At 43.2% G+C, this 23196-nt stretch overlaps 2 protein-coding genes across 2 annotated transcripts in view; both read left to right on the top strand.

Annotated features, from left to right (window-relative positions):
- Nucleotides 1-12406, top strand: part of pex7 (peroxisomal biogenesis factor 7) — a 31214-nt gene extending 18808 nt beyond the window's left edge. Inside the window, exons 9-10 of the mRNA XM_021600347.2 lie at nucleotides 4784-4886; nucleotides 11520-12406. Of these exons, the coding sequence (XP_021456022.2) occupies nucleotides 4784-4886; nucleotides 11520-11600 (184 nt within the window). The 3' untranslated portion in view covers nucleotides 11601-12406. The remainder of the gene's footprint in view (nucleotides 1-4783; nucleotides 4887-11519) is intronic.
- A 175-nt stretch (nucleotides 12407-12581) lies between these two features.
- On the top strand, nucleotides 12582-18093 carry LOC110522181 (solute carrier family 35 member D3). Its single transcript, XM_021600346.2, has 2 exons — nucleotides 12582-14194; nucleotides 15718-18093. The coding sequence occupies exons 1-2, from the start codon at nucleotides 13759-13761 to the stop codon at nucleotides 16575-16577; spliced, it is 1296 nt and encodes a 431-aa protein (XP_021456021.1). The 5' UTR covers nucleotides 12582-13758; the 3' UTR covers nucleotides 16578-18093.
- Nucleotides 18094-23196: the final 5103 nt, after the last annotated feature.

Below are 23196 nucleotides of genomic sequence, written 5' to 3'. Positions count from 1 at the left end.
CTGCAGCAGACATATGGTGAGCAATATGTTTGGAACATCAAATCGCAATAAAATCACAGTATCGGATCACAATACATATAGAATCGTGAGGATCACAATACATATAGAATCGTGAGGATCACAATACAGATCGTATCAGCACCTAAGTATCGTGAGGTCCCTGGCAATTCCCAGCGCTATTGTCTTGTATCTCTACAAGTTCTATTGTCACATACACTGCATAGATGCAGTGAAATGTGTTGTTTTACAGGGTCACCAATCGTAGTGTGACACCCTGGAGCAAAGTAGGGTTAAGTGCCTTCCTCAAGGGCATATTGACAGACCATGTCGGCTCAGGTTTTCAAACCAGCAACCTTTCGGTTACTGGCCCAACGCTCTAACTGCTTGGCTACCTGGTGCTGTTTACAGTGCAGTGTGCAATGCAGTGCAGTGTTCAGTGGGCTGGTTGGCTGCTGAGGTTTGGACCAGTGCCAACCTGACTTTTATTGATCTGGCCTGGGGCAAGACTGCCTTGGTTAATTCAGTCAGATTACTGTGGTGGTGTATTTAGAAACTATCGCTGACTACACAGAGACATTTTATGCGACACCAGGCTTCTTCATGCCCCTCCAAGGCCAGCCTTATCTTGTTGTTTGAAGTCCGAAATCGAGTCAATTGCTTTCATGTGAAAAAAATAAACACTATTTTTGAAAATTTTATTCTTGGTGTTGGATAAACATAGTTTTTCTCTGACTCTGTGGGGAACCTGATCTCTTTGTTGAGACTTGGCTGCATCTGTCTGACAGAAAGTTATGCCATGTTATGCAAGTACCCTTAGGTAAAACATAAGTAACACACTTGCCACTGATCGGAATGAGTCATTTTTGGGAGGTTTTCTTCGGCATTGCCTTCACTGGATTACTGTCATACTGTTTGTTGAAGGCCTACCTGAACTATCTATCTCTGTTCTAGCTGCTGTTCACTCTTCACTTCCCTTGACTTGGCTTTTTGTTTCCGATGTCACGTGAATGTCAGTGGCTATGGGAAAGCACCCTCTCTATATATTTTACAAGCCCTTGTCCCACACTGGTGCCTCTGTGCTCTTATAGGCCTAGACACACAGAGCAGGATCATGAGTCTCTCACAGAATTTAAGCCTCAAGACTTTTGAGAAGTGTAACTTGGTCCAAAGAAAAGTTAGATTTTTACATTCTCCCATCTCAAGAGGTTATTTTTTAAAAAGTGCCTATTAAGTGCCAAATAAAGTAACAGAGTTGACAATTTCTTCTGAAATCAGTCACAAATCTTTGACAGGGGGAATGGAAGCTTATTGTGTGCAAAGGGAAGTGGCAATTGAATGCAAGCTTCACAAAAAAAATGTTTTAAGTTCCCTTAAATTTAATTTAACTTGGCAAGTCCGTTAAGAACATATTTTTTATTTACAATGACGGCCTAGGAACAGTGGGTTAACTCCCTTGTTCAGGGGCAGAACGACATAATTTGACCTTGTCAGCTCGGGGATTCCATCCAGCAACCTTTCGGTTACTGGCCCAACGCTCTTAACCACAAGGCTACCTGCCTCCCAATTGAGGGACGTAAATGAATCACTAATCACATAAAATAAATAAGAATCTTCAGAAATTACTTTGTCAAAGCAACAAAAAAACTAAGGCTTTACAATGATGAAACTTGGAGACATTTTTGGATTTAAAATATTCCTAGAAGTGACACATGGTTGGGGGACATGTCAAAATGCAGAATTTTGGCACTTTACCAATATTTATTTATATTTATGATTTATAGAATTTTCCATATGGTCTATATTAAAAGGCACTTCATTTAATATAACAGTCTTTTAAAATTCAATATTGCCGCACAATTTCTAGTTAAAATATCATAGGCACTGTTTTCATGTAACAACCCGATTATGTTGTGCTGGCCTGTACACATCTGGGAGAAATTAGCAGTTATCATTCAGATTTATATATGATATTGGTTACTGAACGGATATTTAACCAGAATTGTCAGTGCAACTCAAGCCCACGTTAGCCTACAGAGCTAATAGCCTAACTCTATGTACATATGACTGGGTAAACTCATAGGTCAATACTGTTTTTGATGTGGAGCGTGTTTAGCCATGAGGTTGTGTCATATTCCGTGAAAAAAACAGGTAATTATTTCTAGCACTGCACTGCATCGATCACCTATGCTTTGAAGGTAATCAACCGAAATGATTTTCCTTAGATCGTCATGGTACTGCTGAACAAAAGGTTTGTTTTCCTATGTACTGTCCATTCATTACAGGCATGGGACTGTGTAGAGGCGATGGCACCTGTTGTAACATAGACCTCATCCCAGGCCTCTGTTTACTCACTCCAAGTTACGTTTGGGTGTCTTTAGAATTCTACCAGGTCCTGGTGTTTACATGAGATTAGGTGTCCTGTTTGATTCACAGCGCTAGGTGAGGTTGGGTTGCCATGGTGGGCTCTGTTCATTCAGGAGTGTTGGGACGGAAGGTAAACGATGCGCTGGCGGCTGCCACCTGTTATTGTAGGGCTAATTAGAGCAGGATATTGCCTCACCTCAATTAGCCAGAACGCTGGCTGGGTATTGTGGGAGGAACGAGAAGGGGAGCCATCTGCGCCTGGATCTGACTGTTTGTTCCCACAGAAACGTACTGAGTGTGAGTTAAGGAGATGGATCGTGTCATCTTTTGAGTCCTACTGACACTACTCTTGAAGTGAATGGGGTGGTACACCTGCTCATCAAACATTTAATTCCAAAATCATGGGAATTAATATGGAGTTGGCCCCCTACCTGCTGCTATAACAGCCTCCACTCTACTGGGAAGGCTTTCCATTAGATGTTGGAACACTGCTGCAGGGACTTGCTTCACTTCAGCCACGAGCATTAGTGAAGTCGGGCACTGATGTTGGGCGATTAGGCCTGGCTCGCAGTCGGCATTCCAATTCATCCCAAAAGTTTTCGATGGGGTTAAGGTCAGGGTTCTGTCCAGGCCAATCAAGTTACTCCACACTGATCTTAACAAACCATTTCTGTATGGACCTCGCTTTGTGCACAGGGGCATTGTCATGCTGAAACAGGAAAGGGCCTTCCGCAAACTGTTGCCACAAAGTTGGAAACATAGAATCGTCTAGAATGTCTGGTATACTGTAGTGTTAAGATTTCCCTTCAAGGGCCTCCCGGGTGGCGCAGTGGTTAAGGGCGCTGTACTGCAGCGCCAGCTGTGCCATCAGAGTCCCTGGGTTCGCGCCCAGGCTCTGTCGTAACCGGCCGCGACCGGGAAGTCTGTGGGGCGAAGCACAATTGGCCTAGCGTCGCCCGGGTTAGGGAGGGCTTGGTCGGTAGGGGTGTCCTTGTCTCATCGCGCACCAGCGACTCCTGTGGCGGGCTGGGCGCAGTGTGCGCTAACCAAGGTGGCCAGGTGCACGGTGTTTCCTCCGGCGCATTGGTGCGGCTGGCTTCCGGGTTGGATGCGTGCTGTGTTAAGAAGCAGTGCGTATCGGTTGTGTATCGGAGGACTTTCAACCTTCGTCTCTCCCGAGCCCGTACGGGAGTTGTAGCGATGAGACAAGATAGTAGCTACTACAACAATTGGATACTACGAAAAAGGGGGAAAAAAATAAAAAGATTTCCCTTCATTGGAATTAAGGGACCTAGCCAAACCCATGAAAAACAGCCCCGGGCCATTATTCCTTCTCCACCAAACTTTACAGTTTGGTGGAGAAGGCGACGCCACTGTGCATTCAGGCAGGTAGCATTCTACTGGCATCCCCCAAACCCAGATTCGTCACAATGGCGGCAAGCTTTATTCCAATCCAGCCTGTTATTGTGCATAGCCAAAGTTTTGGCTTTGGCCATGGAAACCCATTTCATGAACAGTTCTTGTGCTGACGTTGCTTCCAGAGGCAGTTTTGAATTCGGTAGTAAGTGTTGCAACTGAGGACAGACGATTTTTACACACTACGCTCTTCAGCACTCGGCGGTCCCGTTCTATGAACTTGTGCGGCCTACCACTTCGCGTCTGAGCCGTTGTTGCTCCTAGACGTTTCCACTTTACAATAATAGCACTTACAGTTGACCGGTGCAGCTCTAGCAGGGCAGAAATTGTACAAACTGACTTGTTGGAATAGTGGCATCCTATGACAGTGCCATATTGAAAGTCACTAAGCGCTTTAGTAATGTTTTCTATGGAGATTGCATGGCTGTGCTCAATTTTATACACCTGTCAGCAACGGGTGTGGCTGAAATAGCCGAATCCACTAATTTGAAGGCATGTCCACATACTTTTGTATGTTCTCTTTGTGGATTTGTTTTATTCTTCTGTTGAACACCAATGTATCATTTAAACTAGAGAACAATCAACACATATTTTATTTTTCGAGGCTAATTTCCGAGTTTGTTTTCATCATCCGCATTGCTTTCGCAAACCTCTTATTTCCTTTTGACTCTAATGGTCTAAGTGGATTTTTTCTTGAATGCAATCCTACCTGTTAACATCCAATGGGCTCCAGACCCACAATGCAGTTGCAGTATGGGAGAGGCCTATTGCTGATTGGCACTAACAGCTCTCTTTCTATAATAACTCTAAATGACTGACTCCCCTGGCACACATAAATAGGCCCGGAATATTTTCAAAAGAAATCATTTAATTACATTTGCTAAGTGGTTCAGTCTGGCGCGCGCTGCGTCAGGGCTTTGAGCCATCGCCGGGCGTCAGAAGGGGAGAAACGGCGTTTCAATTAGTGGGATTGCCTCATGTTCGGCTGCGTCTGCTTCCACAGGCTCTGGGACTACTCCAGGACTGAGCAGCCGCTGCTGGAGACCCTGGAGCACCACTCAGAGTTCGTCTGTGGCCTGGACTTCAATCTGCAAATCCCCAACCAGGTCTGTCTCACTATTGTCTATCATCTCACTGGCCCATGTATTTATCTCAGCCACAGGGCTCAGCCATTGGACCCAACTTCTGTGGGGAAAAACGCTACTAGGGGTTCCGACACAGCGACATAACACAACAGTGGACACTTACCCTTGCAGGCCCAGCACGTTCACTTAGAGAAAACACTACTTCTGCCTTTTCCTGAGGTATATGCTGTACTGAAGAAAACTGTTGCATAGAGTAAATGTATCCTTAGAACAGCACTGCAGTGGACTTTATATCTATCTATCTGTCTGCATTACAGTAGCCAGCATCAAATTCTCCCACACAAAGTTTTTGATACCAGTCCAGCCATCAATCTAGCTGAGGAGCCATATAATTGAAAACGTCACTCTCAGTTCTTCTTATTCCTAACCCGTACCTAGCCTCTACTGTTGGGTCTCTCATGGCTGTTTACATTGTTCAGCCTGAGAGGACTGGAAAATTGACTGATAGGATGTAATAAGCTCTATTGTAAAGGCTAGTCATTACTGGGGTTGTCATTTTTCATATGACGCTGATAGCCTTCCTGTATTATTCTCTGGAAAAAACCCGTCACGCACAATTTGGCATAAACACGACTGTGGGTATACAGTGTCCATGGAGCCTGTGGATCTACACACACATACACACATCGAACAAACACACCCACATTCCTGGAAACTTTCAAAGTTGACCAGTAAACTACCAGAATGTTGGTATCTTTCAAGGATTTGATGTAATCTATCACACGACATCTAGTGGCCCTTTAGGGTACTTCAGATGATCTTAGGTGTCGAATAATATCTAGTCCTCTGTGTGGCTTTATGAGAAAGCTGTAAAACATATATATATATATATATATATATATATATATATATATATATATATATATATACATACACACACACTACCGTTCAAAAGTTTGGGGTCATTTATACATTTCATTGTTTTTGAAAGAAAAGCACAAAAAAAATGTCCATTAAAATAACATCAAATTGGATCAGAAATACAGTGTAGACATTGTTAATGTTGTAAATGACTATTGTAGCTGGAAACGGCAGATTTTTTATGGAATATCTACATAGGCGTACAGAGGCCCATTATCAGCCACCATCACTCCTGTGTTCCAATGGCACGTTGTATTAGCTAATCCAAGTTTATCATTTTAAAAGGCGAATTGATCATTAGAAAACCTGTTGGCAATTATGTTAGCACAGCTGAGAACTGTTGTCCTGATTAAAGAAGCAATAAAACTGGCCATTAGACTAGTTGAGTATCTGGAGCATTTTGATTACAGGCTCAAAATGGCAAGAAAAATAGCACTTTTTTCTGAAACTCGTCAGTCTATTCTTGTCCGGAGAAATGAAGGCTATTCCATGCAAGAAATGGCTTTAGAAGATTCTGATAGGCTAAGTGACAACATTTGAGTCAATTGGAGGTGTAATTGTGGATGTATTTCAAGGCTTACCTTCAAACTTAGTGCCTCTTTGCTTGACATCATGGGAAAATCAAAAGAAATTAGCCAAGAAATAAGACAGAAAAAAAATGTAGACCTCCACAAGTCTGGTCCATACTTGGGAGCAATTTCCAAACACCTGAAGGTACCACGTTCATCTGTACAAACAATAGTACGCAAGTATAAACACCATGGGACCATGTAGCCGTCATACCTCTCTAAAAAGAGATGCGTTCTGTCTCCTAGAGATGAACATACTTTGGTGCGAAAAGTGCAAATCAATCCCTAAACAACAGCAAAGGACCTTGTGAAGATGCTGGAGGAAACGAGTACAAAAGTATCTATATCCACAGTAAAATTAGTCCTATATCGGCATAACCTGAAAGGCCGATCAGCAAGGAAGAAGCCACTGCTCCAAAACCGCCATAAAAACGCCACACTACGGTTTGCAACTGCACATGTGGACAAAGATTGTACTTTTTGGAGAATGTCCTCTGGTCTGATGAAACAAAAATATAACTGTTTGGCCAAAATGACCATCGTTATATTTGGAGGAAAAAGGGGGAGTGCAAGCCGAAGAACACCATCCCAACCGTGAAGCACGGGGGTGGCAGCATCGTGTTGTGGGGGTGCTTTGCTGCAGGAGGGACTGGTGCACTTCACAAAATAGATGGCGTCATGAGAGAGGAAAATTGTGGATATATTGAAGCAACATCTCAAGACATCAGTCAGGAAGTTAAAGCTTGGTCACAAATGGGTCTTCCAAATGGACAATGACCCCAAGCATACTTCCAAAGTTGTGGCAAAATGGCTTAAGGACAACACAGTCAAGGTATTGGAGTGGCCATCACAAAGCCCTGAAATCAATCCTATAGAAAATTTGTGGGCAGAACTGAAAAAGCATGTGCAAGGAGGCCTACAAACATGACTCAGTTACACCAGCTCTGTCAGGAGGAATGGACCAAAATTCACCTAACTTATTGTGGGAAGGGTGTGGAAGGCTACCTGAAACGATTGACCCAAGTTAAATCATGTTAAAGGCAATGCTACCAAATACTACTTGAGTGTATGTAAACTTCTGATGTAAACTTCTGGGAATGTGATGAAAGAAATAAAAGCTGAAATAAATAATTCTCTCTACTGTTATTCTGACATTTCACATTCTTAAAATAAGTGGTGATCCTAACTGACCTAAGACAGGGCTTTTTACTAGGACTACATGTCAGGAATTGTGAAAAACTGAGTTTAAATGTATTTGGCTAAGGTGTATGTAAACTTCCAACTGTGTGTGTGTGTGTGTGTGTGTGTGTGTGTGTGTGTAAAGTGCCCTCAAAGTATTCAGACCCCTTGACTTTTTACACATTTTGTTACGTTACAGCCTTATTCTAAAATGTATTACATTGTTATTTTTCCTCATCAATCTACACACAATACCCCATAATGACAAAGCAAGTACAGGTGTTTAGAAATGTTTGCAAAAAACAAAATTGTTAAATTTACACAAGTATTCAGACCCTTTACTCAGTACTTTGTTGAAGTACCTTTGGCAGCGATTACAGCATTGAGTCTTCTTGGGTATGACACTGCAGGATTGGCACACCTGTATTTGGGGAGTTTCTCCCATTCTTCTCTGCAGATCCTCTCAAGCTCTGTCAGGTTGGATGGGGAGCATCGCTGCACAGCTATTTTCAGGTCTGTCCAGAGATGTTTAATTGGGCTCTGGCTGGGCCACTCAAGATCATTCAGAGACTTGTCCCGAAGCCACTCCTGCGTTGTCTTGGCTGTGTGCTTAGGGTCGTTGTCCTGTTGGAAGGTGAACCTTCGCCCCCAGTCTGAGGTCCTGAATGCTCTGGAGCAGGTTTTCATAAAGGATCTCTTTGTACTTTGCTCTGTTCATCTTTCCCTCGATCCTGACTAGTCTCCCAGTGAAGTCTGCCACTGAAAAACATCCCCATAGCATTAGGCTGCCACCACCGTGCTTCACCGTAGGGATGGTGCCAGACTTGATGCTTGGCATTCAGGCCAAGGAGTTCAATCTTGGTTTCATCAGACTAGAGAATCTTGTTTCTCATGGTCTGAGAGTCCTTTTGGTGCTTTTTGGCAAACTCCAGGCGGGCTGTCATGTGTCTTTTACTGAGGAGTGGCTTCCATCTGGCCACTCTACCATAAAGGCCTGATTGGTGGAGTGCTGCAGAGATTGTCGTCCTTCTCCCCAGTAGGTGGGCCTATGCCCTCTAAGGCCCACCCATGGCTGTGCACCTGCCCAGTCATGTGAAATCCATAGATTAGGGCCTAATGAATTTATTTCAATTGACTGATTTCGTAATATGAACTATAACTCAGTAAAATCTTTGAAATTGTTGCATCTTGAGTTTATATTTTTGTTCCGTATATTATTGTAAAAAAAATAACAATCAACTTAGTGAATATCATTGGTGTTCACGAGGCTTTCAGCATGAAATAACCGTAATATTTTGACCATAGTTACGATAGATTACGATAAAAATATAAAAAATATTTTTCTGTTAATTACCAAATTTCCTGAAGATTCCGGTAACTTTAGTAAATGACCATTCAGCTTTGCAGCCCTACACACACACAGGGGGCTGCCTGTGGTGCAGTCTGCGGGGTCTGGACTGTAGTTTCCACAGTCAGGCCTGACGTCAGCACATAGTGATGGATGAAAGACAGCAGGTCAGAACTGTCAGTGAGTCATCACAGCCAGGCTGTGACTCAGATAACAGCAATCAACTACTGCACAGTTCACTTCTCCACCTACATCAACTGTGCATATATTAGTAAAGGAATTAGACTAAGACATCTATATTTGTTCAATGTTTGTGTCAGCATATCCTTTTTGGATTACCTTGAGGATGATCTTGAAGTATTTTTTTTCCCCTTCTGGCAGAAGTACATTTTGTAGAAAAGTAGATGGCGTTTAACATTCTCTTTTTAAGCAGTGTGGGTATGGCATCTCAGTCATCCATTTAGGTCTTGTACTTTACATAATTTCAGTTACCCCTGTAAAGTTGTGTAAATGTAAACACTTTTTAAGGATATGCCTTAACTTGGAACAGTAATCAAAATTACTCAGATACCCCGCTTCTAATTATTATGAATGATGACGTCCCCTGAGCCAAACTCGTCTGGGGGCTGAAAATCTCTTTCTGGCAGATGTTTGCCAGTTGCACATCTACTGCTACCAATGGAAGTCGTGCCTACCCAGCACAGCTACACAAAAGCTTGCTTGGCACTCCAACCAATTTGTTGGGATAAGTGTATTTTTTCAAGCATCAATTTTTCCTAATTTATTCTTTCAGGCACAGGTTTGTCTGTTGCCAACCTGCGGGGGTGCAGGAGGGTACGGTTACCTGTGCCAAGAAGAGGGAGCATGCAGTATCGGAGCGGGGGAAAACTCCTACAGCAGTGTTTCTCTCCCGCCCCCCCACCAGTGGAGAGAATAAACCGTAGGCTAACGCACACAACCTCCATCTCAACATGCCAAGAAGATACAGCCTTGACACAGCCCACTACCCTCTCCAGTCTCCACATGACTGGAAGTCTCCTACAGTACAGCCCTCAACTGTCTCCCTCTACCAACACACAGCACATCACTGCACACACCCCCATCCCCTTACCCTCACCCCAGCTAATGTGCAGAGTGGTCCCCCACCCTCCCACAGACTAATGCTGCATGCAGTCACACGTGTCTGATTGATCCCCTCTCTCCAGGTTGTGCTAGCCTCTGACCAGCTCTATTGTCGTTGTGCTGTGAAGCGCACCACACCACAAAGCACAGCAGCCTCCCCTGCATAGACCCTCCAAACTGCAGCAATTACATGTTAACAGCTCCTTACAGAGGAGCAGGAGTTAAGCTGCTTGGATGCCAGGCAGGGGTAATACATCACAGAGGGGAGAATATGACAGATATTCTAACATCCAGACGAAGTTCAGGGAGAGACTCAAAGTTTTCCTCCCCTAAAATAGGTTGGAGAAATCCGGTTTTGGAGAAAGTTGAAGTATAGGATTGGACCTCTCCATTCTCTGTCACCCAGCAGGGACTGGGGACAGGGACACCCCTCAGAGGTCATTCCTCCTCCTCTTCCTCTTTTACCCTCCAGACTGCTGCAGCGCTGGCCTCTGTGGCTTTCACTTTGTTTTGCAGTAAAGTAATTAATGGAGGACATTTTTTTCCTTCAATGGCTGAGTCACGGGCTGGTCTGCTTGGCAGTGAGGCAGATTCTCCTCTGTAGTACTCAAGAATAATGAATTCCCCCCTCCCACCAAGGTACGGAGAGGAGAGGAAAGAGCTAAATTAAGTATGGCGCTCTGTTGGAGACATATTTCTTCAGAGCTAAATCATACTGGCAGAATTCTATAGCACCGTGTTTGTTATTTTATGACCCTCCATACTTTATTGTTCATAAAAGCTAAATAAACGTAGCCTTTTATTTAAATATATGTGGGCAGATAGGCCAGTATATAATTTGTCGTGTGTGAAGACTTTTTTGACTGCCGTGCCACGGAGCTTTCGGTCTGTGGAGCTAAAAAGCCCTGATCGATTTGCCATGCTATTGAATAGCATTTTTATTGTCTTTATAAAGACTAAATGAAAGTGGACCGTGTGTAATTGAGTTGATAACCATGACATTCTGTACTTCTGATAGAGTTCAAACTAATAACGAACCCCACTAAGGCTCAAAAACATGTCTCCACTTTGTTGAAAAAGCACTTTAACGCCTTTTGAGGCGTCAATGCAATGACTGCTTGAAAAGCCAATCTCCACTCAGACACTGTACTCGCAGTATACAGAGTAATATTGAAAATGTCTAAACAGTATGTGCAATTCTGTCTGAACAACAAAAAATGGTGTCCTCACACCTAGACACCATAAAATGTTCACTGCTATTATAGGAACAGCAGACCAAAACTACCCTCGTCACTCTCCATCCAACTCTGAAATCCCGCCCATTGTATGAATGTGACTGACCATACAACAAGTCGCATGCATCCTAATATATCATAGTCCTCTGTCTGACTCCAGTTTGAAACCCAACAAAGACACATTTTCTTATCATGTGAAATCACATGAGGACGTCATCTCCATCACTCGGATCACGTGGAATCTAATTTTGATTCGTGCAATCTGTCTTTGTGTCCACAGGTGGTGGACTGCTCCTGGGATGAGACGGTGAAAATCTACACACCTCTATGCCTGGCTGCCCCTCCGCCTAGCGCACGGTAGAGAGCTCATAATTGCCCTGCCGCAAGGAACAGGAGAGAGGACTTTTAGGACGGCAGTGGGTTTCAATCATGGCCGTGGCGTTTGCCAAAGCTTCACTGCGGCTTTCATAATGATTCTACTAAAAGGGGGGCTGTGGGAACGCGTCATCCTAGCCCGCACACACAACAGAGTCTGAATACAGATGGGAAAGCGGGGATTCCTCCCCGTCTGAGAGAGAGAGAGAGTTTTATATGAAGGTTGCTCAACTCAAACACGTGCCAACAAAATGCCTGATGATCTGCTGTTTGTCCTTGTTGTTGGTATTGGTGTATTTAGTGATAGTGTACTGATTTAGTGAGGGGTTGAAATGCATTTGATTATTTACTTAATTTCTCTGGGTCCTCGACCAAGGAGGAACAAACCTGGCCATATAACTCGACACACAGGCTTGAACTCTATCCATGATCTTGTCAGACTTTCCATTGCATTAAAATGTTCATTCTACGGATATGAAAGTAAATGTCATGAATCTGACAGAATGTTCTCTGTGCCCTGGTGGGAGAGGTGAGGGGAGAGAGCCCTAATTTAGCCCTCAGCAATCCCAGCTTTATGCTGCTTCATGCATATTAGAGTAGAGTTGGGCTGCCCATTGGTGCAGCGTTCTAAGGCACTGCATCTCAGTGCTAGAGGTGTCACTACAGACCCTGGTTCGATTTCACGGCCAGCTGTATCACAGCTGGCCGTGATTGGGAGACCAATTGGGTGGCGCACAGCGTCCTTAGAGTTTGGCCTTCATTGTAAATAAGAATTTGTTCTTAACTGACTTACCTCGTTAAATAAAAAACAAAAGCTGTTGAGGCCTGAACCAAATGTTCTCTGGAGACCGTTTTTTTTCTGTGTGAGTACATTTCATAATAAAAGTGACTGCACACAGGCGAGCTGTCTGGCATTGCACCAATCTGAAATAGGCTCCAACCCTCTTGGAATTAGTATTTTACAATCTTCTTTGCTATTGCTTCTTTTTTTGCATATAGACTGAATTCATTGTCTTCACCGGTTTATTATTTTGCCTATAGGGCTACGTTTATTTTAGTGTTTGTTTGTTTTGGTTTCTTTATGCTTGTCTTATCAAGATTTGCTTAGCGCTATGGACTAAATTGCAATCACACTGGATGCATTCTTATCACACATAATTCCTACTGGTCGACATGGGAAAACTTACAAGGGAAATATATAAACAGAGTGTGCCTTTCTTTGCTTAAAATGGGATTTAATCATGAAACATACTAACTTTATGCCTATTTTATTTTAATGATCCTCCATCATTTGGATTTTTCACACTGGAAGCTGAATTGTCGTGGTCAAAATCAATCTACAGAGATAGTTTTTTTTTTTTTTTTAAATACATCAGAGACAGTAATGCATGGTTGAGGTAACACTATAGAGAAGGGTTCCCCTCAACTTTATGTCCCTTGAAGAAAATTAACTGGGTCCATTTGCCCTGGTCCCCGTTCATCGTGGCACTACAATTTAGTCTAATTTACGCCGATTTCATGCGTTTGCAAAGCGTTGTAATTGGTCCGAGGACTGCAATATGTAAATAAAACAGATTGGTAAAGTCCTTCAAAGTAAGTAGGCTGGTTCCTACGCCCGTTACTGTGGGTAAAAGGCAACCAACCACAGTTGCGGCAAATGTGTTATTCAACGTGGGAACTTAAGCGCTCAAGTGTTGCGCTCATGCAGCTCTGTTCTAGAGGTAATATACTGTCGGGTTTACCCATATGCACTGTAGTTTAGTTCTTTCACAACAGCTCACCTCGCAGTCTCTGTGCTGTATCCAACAGCATGTGACACCAAAGTAAGTAAGCTAGAACCTCACGAACAGAAAAGGTGATTTAATTGATGAAAAACGCATATTCAAACATTTGCGTCAACATTCCCAAGCTTTTTTATCTTCAACGTTTTGGGACCAGCCTCTATTTGTTTTACGGACCCCGTTGTATTGAAAGGTCCTGCTTGCAATCGATTTTTTTCTTGACATTAATAACTTGGACATTTACAGCTGTGCTCTCAAGGAGAAAGGCTGTACAGTATACACTTTATTCAAAGGGACTGAGCGCACAATAAGGACTCACCGTTATTTTCCTTGCTCTTGCGTAAAGGGACATTCAAGGCAACCATGGAAGTTTGTAAAGGTCGTTTTCTTGGTATCTCCGTCGCTGTTGCTCATGGATTTTTCTCGGGATCGTTGAACATTTTGCTAAAATTTCTCATCACGACTTATAACTTCAACTACCTCACTCTCATCCAGTGCCTCACCAGCACATTGGCGGCGGTTACACTTGAGATACTAAGGAGACTGGGAAAAGTAGACATACCCCCGTTCAGCCTTCAACTAGCCAAAGTCTTCGGAAGTGTTTGTATTCTGTCCACATTACAGTCCACTCTGACACTATGGTCTCTCAGAGGACTGAGTCTACCCATGTATGTGGTTTTCAAACGTTGTCTACCGTTGGCCACCCTGGGTATCGGCGTGTGCATTCTGAAGAACGGAACCCCATCAGTGGGGGTCATAACGGCGGTGCTCATCACTACCGGAGGAGCAGCTTTAGCTGGTAAAATTACACGTATTATTATATTATACTTATACATCAAGTTAAGTAGGAACGAAACATTATGATTTATTCTAAATTGCCTATCCATATGGTGCATATTACGCAGTTAAAAGTGGTGAGTGTATGGGCTTCAAATTACTGCATACAAGCGATAATTCATCCTAGAGCCAATATTACAAATACACCAACCTGCCCACTGGGCACAGACGTCATTTCAAGGTTTTGTTGTGATTTAAGTCTGGTTGAGTTCTCAACTAACTTGAGTTCAAGTAAAACACAAGTCACTATGTCATTGGATTTAGATATATATATTTTTTAAATCAAAATTCCCTTTTCAGTTGATTACTTTTTGCAAAGCCAATCCGTTTTCTACGTTGATTCAATGTCATCACATATGTATATCGTTTGTTTTTAAATGACGTGGAAACTTGATTCAACCAGTTTTTGCCTACTGGGGATTACACAAAAAAACAAGTTAAAAAAAGTGATTTGTGTTTTCTAAAAAGGTGCCATTGTAAAGTATACAGATGCAGAAGTTCTGAATGTTGCTGATACTGTGAGGAAAATGCGCCACCTTGCTCTGTCCCCATTGCGCCATCATATGGATAGGATGTGTTAAAGATGTCTCCACACTACTTTATAATAACTTTCAGAAGAGCCATTACATCCGCACCGCAAATTGGCCAGTGTTACCTAGTGTTGGTTTTTCAGTGTAACATTTCTAGACTTGATTCAAGAGTTAAATTAAATCTGTGGAGTTGGACTTATCACACCCTGAGATGGTTATTCCAGTTTAGATGGTTTAGGTAGTCTCATTGAGCAATCTTCCTTACCTTGGCAGTCATTCTGAATGCAGATTGCAGGTGATTAGAAGTTCAAATTGTTGGATATCCTCAGCCACTCTGGATAGATTCCAATAGGAATTACATATCACTTTGCAAGCCAGCATAAACTTGCCTGATTTGGCCTCCAAACAAGGAGTTTCAGACCACTGCATTAGGGTAAAACTAGGCCGTCAAAGTAAGGTCTTATGATATATGTAATGTGTTGCCATAAAGAGTTTAATTTCAATGATAACATATTCACACGGGCACTGACTTGATGAAGGCTACAGGACTGAATGCCATGGAATGCAATAACCATGTTTCTGTCACTATCAAACACAGTCATGAATGGTACTGGTAACTCCACAATTCATGGAAAGGCACACTGGGAAATATGCAAATAAGGCTTTACACCCTACAGTGTTAAAGCAACACCCAAAAACGAGTTACTGCAACACTACAGGGGGGTTAATTCTCTAACACTGAGAGTAATAGCATTAGCTCTAAGCAAAGTGTTAGTAAAGTGTGGACCCATATAGACTGAAAAAGTGTTATATTTAACACTCAGAGAGCTGATTAAACACGGGATAATTTTTGACAATAAGAAAGCTTTGAGAAAAAAAAGCAATCGCGTATTTTCTTTTGCTGTTCTCTCACCACTGCGGTTCTTATTGTGACACGGTGTCTGTGTTAACTCAGGGTCTGGTGACGTGACGGGTGACCCGTTTGGCTACGTGACGGGCGTCCTGGCTGTGATCATCCACGCCTCCTACCTGGTCCTGATCCAGAAGACCAGCATTGACAGTGAATATGGCCCCCTCACGGCCCAGTATTCCATCGCCATCATGGCCTCCCCAGTTCTCTTAATCTGCTCCATCGTCAGCATGGACTCCATCAACATGTGGAGCTACACAGGCTGGAGTAACCCCTTCATCTCTGGCATCTTCTCCATCTGCATCCTCATCGGCTGTGCCATGAACTTTACCACGCTGCAGTGCACCTACATCAACTCGGCCGTCACCACCAGCTTCGTGGGCGTGGTAAAGAGCATCGCCACCATCACAGTGGGCATGGTGGCCTTCAGCGACGTGGAGCCCACCAGGCTGTTTGTGGCCGGCGTGGTGGTCAACACGGTGGGTTCGATCACCTACTGTATCGTCAAGTACTTTGAGACCAGGAGGAAGACCCTCTACCAGGACCTGGAGGAGCAAAGCAAGGACGAAACTCTGCCTGGACAGCCTTACGTCGAGAAGAAGCCACCCAACGGAGACCTGGAGCCCCTGCCCAATGGTCGCAGAGGGTCTGACGGAGGATCGATCGAAGGATCTATCCCCACACAGGAGCACCTACTCAATGATCAGCGCCTCAGTGACTACCCACCTCAAGACACCAGCAACAGTATGGAGTTTGTAGAACTCCAGAGAGAGGCCTTCCATAGCGAGAACCGGGCCAGCCCGTCTGTGAGTGACAGTTACGTGGGGGTGTGGAGGTCCATCCGTAACCTGAAGTTCTTCAAGAAAGACACCTTAATAGATCATATGGAGGTGCAGAGCCCTTGATGGGGAATATCTATTTTCAAAGGATGCATGTTTTGTCAGTCCTTTATGTTTGTATCTGTTTTCTATTTGTTTGTAAGACTGCTTTGACATTGCACACTGATGAATGTTTTGAGATCGTTTTTTTTTCTGGCAAACATGCTCTTATGGAAGCAAAAAAATATTTTTAAGAAGATGGAATGTTCATGTGAACTGGATAAAAATACTGACTATTCTTAAAAAAAAACATTTGTTTAAATGTTTTATATTGATTTTATCAGTCATATTAATAACAGGTGAATAATTGATAGTACATCGTGTAAGGTTGAAATTGATATGTTATGACATGTTATAAAAAATAGGAATAATTTATTTGCACGTAATGTTACTGCCTGTCCTGATTCTGTATGGTCCATGAATTGTGATGTTTGGCAAGTGAAGAGCAATAGCAACTACCATTTGCATGAACAATGCAAAGTCAATTTAAACCATTTTTATGAAACTGTTCCACTGGGATGTTGGCTTCTTCTTTATGATAAAACCATTAGAGTGAAATGCATGGTAATTGTTTTAGCCATATTGCCTTTCCATTGAGGAATCTTTTTGAATTACCAACAATAGATAGCTGTTGTGATAAGGTTCACTTATTATCAACGCTATATAGGCGTACTGAAAGCGTCTCCCAGGGGCAGATTGTGAGGACATCATTATGGGCAGACCACATCGATCCTTAATGTCAATATTAGATTGGAAAGAGAATTACTTCTGTCTCTACAGAACGAACACATGGCTCATTAGTCAAAGTAAACCACAACAATTCCCGTAGAGAAGATCTGAGCTGTTGAAGAAAACACAGCTATTTCACATCACCCCCATGGAGGATTCCTGTGTCGTGATTCAAAGTAATACTGTATACATATCTGAAAGCTAATGCATTTTCCAGCATGTTTTAGAATACTTCCTTATCTAAATGCATGCAGTGAGAGGATGTTTGTGTCCTTCCAGAGTACCTGCAGTGGAGAGGAGAGGGAGAAGCGTGAGCAATCTGTCCCCCTTACCAACCAGAAAGAGGCCTGCAGTCAGCACTTTAGCTGCAGGAAAATCCATCCCAAAGTGCCTTTGAAATCCTTCAGTGGGACTCTGGAAGTACAGATAGACCAGGGGAAAAAATAACTGGACTTGGAAAATAAAAAAGAAATAGGTGATTCTGAGATGAATTCAGACAAATGTACAGGAAATGAAACAACATGCACACATCGGAGTGGTTTTTGAATTAAACAATATTCAACATTGCACTCCAGTATTGTCTACTTTCAATTATGTTATCTAGGTGTTTCTATGTAGACCACTGATTGTGGAATCGATCACAGAGTGATATTTAAACACCTCATTAACCAAATCTGCATGGATTCTCCATACAATCCATACCATACAGCTACACTTTCTAATGTTGGCCTGCCCATCAACACAGCCTCTATCTAATCCTCATGTATGTGATAGGCAAAAGGTACTTTAATAAAAATGCCATCTTTTTAGGAGACGTTCATTCCCATTTCCCATTTTTGCTAGCAAAAAAGTTTACTGGAAGTATTTTACTAAGAAATGCCATGGAAGAGAGAGAGGGTGAGAGAGAGTCATATTTCCATAAAATGGAAAACAAAGCCTGTAATGACACAATTTTTGGTGAATTCAACAAATGTGAGATTGAACATTACACACTATTGCAATTATTCAGGAGGAAGATATGGCTGAGGAACATCAGGCGTAGGGACATCAGTCTGCAGAAGTCCTTTGAGGACCTGAAGAAAGGGCATTATGCTGTGTGTGACGAGCACTTGGAAGACTGTTTTATTCTGATTAAGGTACTATCTATCTTTGTCAATAAAATACATTTCAGTGAAATGATACTGAACTTTTCTGGTAAAAATGTCTCTTTCAAAAGGTTTCACGGAAGACACTCTCCTCAGAGGCAGTACCTACCAGAATAAATTGCTGGAATCCACCCCCTCAATCTGCAACAGATGCACGGCGTAGTCTAGAAATAAGTAAGCCAACTGCAAAGTTTGTAGGTATAAAGTCTTGAACAGGTATAAAGTCTTGGTATATTTTTGAAGGAGAGGACAGGGAAGCATATATAAGAGTTTTAGGTGAGAAAGAGAGGGTAGACCCAGCTCCAGCAGAAGAAGCAGCAGATGCTGAGTTTAGTTCAGGTGGTCTGCAGGAGGTGGACTGTCAGGTGACAGAGGTGGTAGAAGGCATCCTCACGAGCATACAGGAAGCTCAGGTGTCAAAGGAAGCAGCATGTACCACAGTTGTCATGCAGGAGGGGGCCTTCATCCAATTGAAGGTCTACAGTATAATAATGATAATAATACATCCACAGTGGTTAATTGCACACACATTGAAACAAAAATATCACAGATGTTACTTTTTTAAGAGAATGCAGTTCCTGGAAAATAAGCTGTCAAAATCACACAAAAACAACCGCCAAATGCAAAGCAGGCATGCCACAAGACTAAGAGCCATCAAAACCAAGTACGTCGTCATCTTAAAGATTGGAATAACACACATTTTGACTCCCATTTTTTGCAGAGGTACTGGGTAATTTATCCCTCACCGGGTTCCTATTCCAAGCGGGTCCCTTCATAAGCTCTCCCAGGGCATCGGACCCCTGCTCCATGGCCTTGTTGGCTTGGCTGAGCTTATGGCTTCCCTTTGTGGCAAGTGTGATGTAGGCATCCCCCCTGGGGATCTGCAGGGCTCACCTGGGAATGCGCTCCCTCCCTCAGGAGTGGTGTGCCAGCAAGCTGTTAGTCCCTCTACTGGGCCCAGTACCCCTACCAGAAAGTGTGGCTGGAGCCACCGCCCAGCTGCTGCCAGTCCTGAACGGGGGCAGGAGTCGGACTGCTGGAATCACCTTGAATGGAGGGCGCATGCCCTGTGTCAGGAGGTTGATAGCTTCAATAGCGACGACAGCTGTTCCCTGTTGGCCAGTGATAGGCTGTTCCTGGGACATGATGCTGGCACTGTTCCCCACCGTGAGCGGGGCTGACAGGTCATCAGGAGCCTACTCACTCGGGTAGCCACTGCACTGGACATCAAACTGGTGGACAGTGATGACTCTCCATCTGTCCCCATCTCTGCTGAGTGCCGTGCGGCCTTGCAGGAGAGCTGGGCCTCTTCCAGGGGGCGCTTCCGACTCAGCAGAGAATGGACCATGGAGCTATGTTGCGGGCGCAGAGTCACTCGGCCTCTGGGAGTACCCAACCATGGACACTATGATTGCTGCCATTGTCCTCCCGGACTGGGAAATTATAGGGCGGAACCCAGAACTGAAGCCGGGATCCCCCCAGAGTCTTTGATGCAGACTTGAAAGCCACATTTGGGTCTCTCTGCTCTCTTGGCCACCTTACCAATGCAGCCATGCTGCTGCAGGCCTTCCCCCCATCTCACTATCCTGGTGAAGAGAACAAAAACAAACAGAGAAAAGGAGAGTCATACATTCCCTTTATCCCAGGGATCATCAACTAGATTCAGCCGAGTGCCTTTTGTTCTTGAGCGGAGGGCCAAATAAAACCGCCCATGGGCCAATTTCATCCCGCAAGTTGGGGGAACCCTGCTTTGTCCTTACTGTCACTCAGAAACTAATTCCAATGTCTGCCTGGTGATGGTTCTGTTCAAAACAAAACGATTGTAAAATAATTTCAGTTCCAACACCTGGTTCTAGCTCGTTTGAAGTGTAACAATGCAGCACATTAATTTATGCAAACTCTGTTCGTATATGCTCATCCGTGTTCTAGCTCTTCAAGTCAACAAATACCTCCTCTGCTTTCTCAGATGCGTTGTCCTGAATGATTAGCTAGCTACTGTTTGCTATTTTTCTGGCATGTGCAGAATCTGATTTATTGATCTACAATAGCTAGCTAACGTTAGCAAGTGAATCGCCATTTTGCAGAAAAATATCAAATATACTGTATATTTCGAACTAGCTACTATTTCTCTCTTGCCCATGTGAAATTATAAAATGTATTAAGAGAACAGTAATGGCTTAGCTATAGTTAATAAACTAAATTATATTTTACCAATAGTCCCCCAAATTATTTGATAAAACTGTTCGTCAGACCATGCACTCTCTTATTTCTTCTTGCAAAGTTAGCTTAGCTATATCGCGCAAGTTGACTGCTCCATTGCTCCCGTTCTTTGGATTGCAGCTTCCCAGGTCCCGGTAGTGTAAGATAAACTCTGAGTTGTCAGTCTGCCACCAACAGTCTGTGACCTGTGGGTCAGAGCATGAAATTCACCGTCCAAGTCTGTGTGACAGCTTCCCCTACCTATCCCTTTTATCATAGGATATAGGTCGTCCTTGTCTCGTGCTGACTTAGCCCACCAGCTAGTGTGTGTGTGTGTGTGTGTGTGTGGTGTGTGTGTGTGTGTGTGTGTGTTGGCCACATACTCCGGTGCTGACCTTGTCAAAATATCAATTAATCAAATGTATTTATCAAGCCCTTTTTACATCAACAGAAGTCACAAAACACCCAGCCTAAAACTCCAAACAGCAAGCATTGCAGATGTAGAAGCACGTGGCTAGGAAAAACTCCCTAGAAAGGCAGGAACCTAGTGTCGTGTCTTTGGCTATGCCGGATTAAGTGATATGACATGCTATTCTATAAAATAATTTATCCGTAATTAATATCACCTGATTTAGCTAATCATGTAAATGTAATTAACTAGAGAGTCGGGCACCCTGAAGGAATATTTATAGAGCTGCCCGCCTGTCCAACATCACTGCTCTGGACGGCTCTGACTTAGAATACGTGGACAACTACAAATACCTAGGTGTCTGGTTAGACTGTAAACTCTCCTTCCAGACCCACATCAAACATCTCCAATCCAAAGTTAAATCTAGAATTGGCTTCCTATTTCGCAACAAAGCATCCTTCACTCATGCTGTCAAACATACCCTTGTAAAACTGACCATCCTACCAATCCGCGACTTTGGCGATGTCATTTACAAAATAGCCTCCAATACCCTACTCAACAAATTGGATGCAGTCTATCACAGTGCCATCCGTTTTGTCACCAAAGCCCCATATTCTACCCACCATTGCGACCTGTACGCCCTCGTTGGCTGGCCCTCGCTTCATACTCGTCGCCAAATCCACTGGCTCCATGTCATCTACAAGACTCTGCTAGGTAAAGTCTCCGCTTATCTCAGCTCGCTGGTCACCATAGCATCACCCACCTGTAGCATGCGCTCCATCAGGTATATCTCTCTGGTCACCCCCAAAACCAATTCTTTCTTTGGCCGCCTCTCCTTCCAGTTCTCTGCTGCCAATGACTGGAACGAACTACAAAAATCTCTGAAACTGGAAACACTTATCTCCCTCACTAGCTTTAAGCACCAGCTGTCAGAGCAGCTCACAGATTACTGCACCTGTACATAGCCCACCTATAATTTAGCCCAAACAACTACCTCTTTCCCTACTGTACTTTTTTTTGCCTTTACCTCCCTTATCTCACCTCATTTGCTCACATCGTATATAGACTTGTTTCTGCTGTATTATTGACTGTATGTTTGTTTTACTCCATGTGTAACTCTGTGTCGAACTGCATTGCTTTATCTTGGCCAGGTCGTAATTGTAAATGAGAACTTGTTCTCAACTTGCCTACCTGGTTAAATAAAGGTGAAACAAATAAATAAATAAATATTCTGAATAAACTCTTAAAGACCTGGTAATATTTTACATCAATAGCAGTCAATATCAATCGTCATCTTAATTCAGTCTCATCTGAAAGTTGTAAATTCTTGGTTATCTGCACGAACCCTGGCTAACAATTTGAATCAGCAATACAAAATTGGGTTTAATTATTTATTTACTAAATACCTAACTAATCACACAGAATTACACATACACATAATTAAATCATAACTTGATTACAAATTACGTCATAAAGGAAAACGTCCCTAGCGGGCGGAACAGATATGACAGCTTGTTACACAAAGGAAAAGGGCTGGGTTTGAGTGAAAGAGCGGGAAGACTGAGGGACACAGGGAGAAGCTGTGCTATCGTAAATACAGTATCTTATGCATTCTAAATTACCGCCCATGTGGAACAGGAAAATGCAATAAATATTTACTCTGAGTTGCGCTTCGGTAGGTTGGTGGTAGATGGAAGGCCGTGTTGCCAAACCGAGTCCTTGAAGAATGTCTCTGGTTTTCAATTGGATACGTTGTAGTAACGTCATTGGGTGATAGACTGGATACTCTGTCTGTTCCTTCCTAACCCTCATTGCATCTGCTGTTGCTAACTCAAAGGCTAGGAGGTATCACTTCTGTAGTGAATAAGAGTTCAAAGTTCATACCATTCGCAACCAAAGCTCACGCTGATGTTGGCTTCGTTGTGTAGTTATTATCTGAACCATTCTGACATCGGACCATCGTCCTACATCCTCGGAACAGGAAGTTATATTGTCATCAAGGGCTTATATAGGAAGGGAGAGGAGGGCGTGTTTGAAAAGTTTTATAGCCCATGTCCCCCTTCACAGGGGTGGGCCACTGATTGAGCAGCCCTATCTTATGAAAACCCAAATCTCACATTTTAGAAGTTAAAATCACATTTCATCCCATCACAGATAATTTCAT

The sequence above is a fragment of the Oncorhynchus mykiss genome, chromosome 4 (genome assembly GCF_013265735.2).
Source record: "Oncorhynchus mykiss isolate Arlee chromosome 4, USDA_OmykA_1.1, whole genome shotgun sequence".
Classification (NCBI taxonomy): domain Eukaryota; kingdom Metazoa; phylum Chordata; class Actinopteri; order Salmoniformes; family Salmonidae; genus Oncorhynchus; species Oncorhynchus mykiss.
This window is presented reverse-complemented; position numbering and strand designations above follow the sequence as displayed.

Excerpts from the sequence above, each read along its gene's own strand:
- LOC110522181 (XM_021600346.2), top strand. The coding sequence starts at position 13,759 with ATGGAAGTTTGTAAAGGTCGTTTTCTTGGTATCTCCGTCGCTGTTGCT. Across the intron at positions 14,195-15,717 it reads CGGAGGAGCAGCTTTAGCTG|GGTCTGGTGACGTGACGGGT; the intron begins GTAAAATTACAC and ends GTGTTAACTCAG.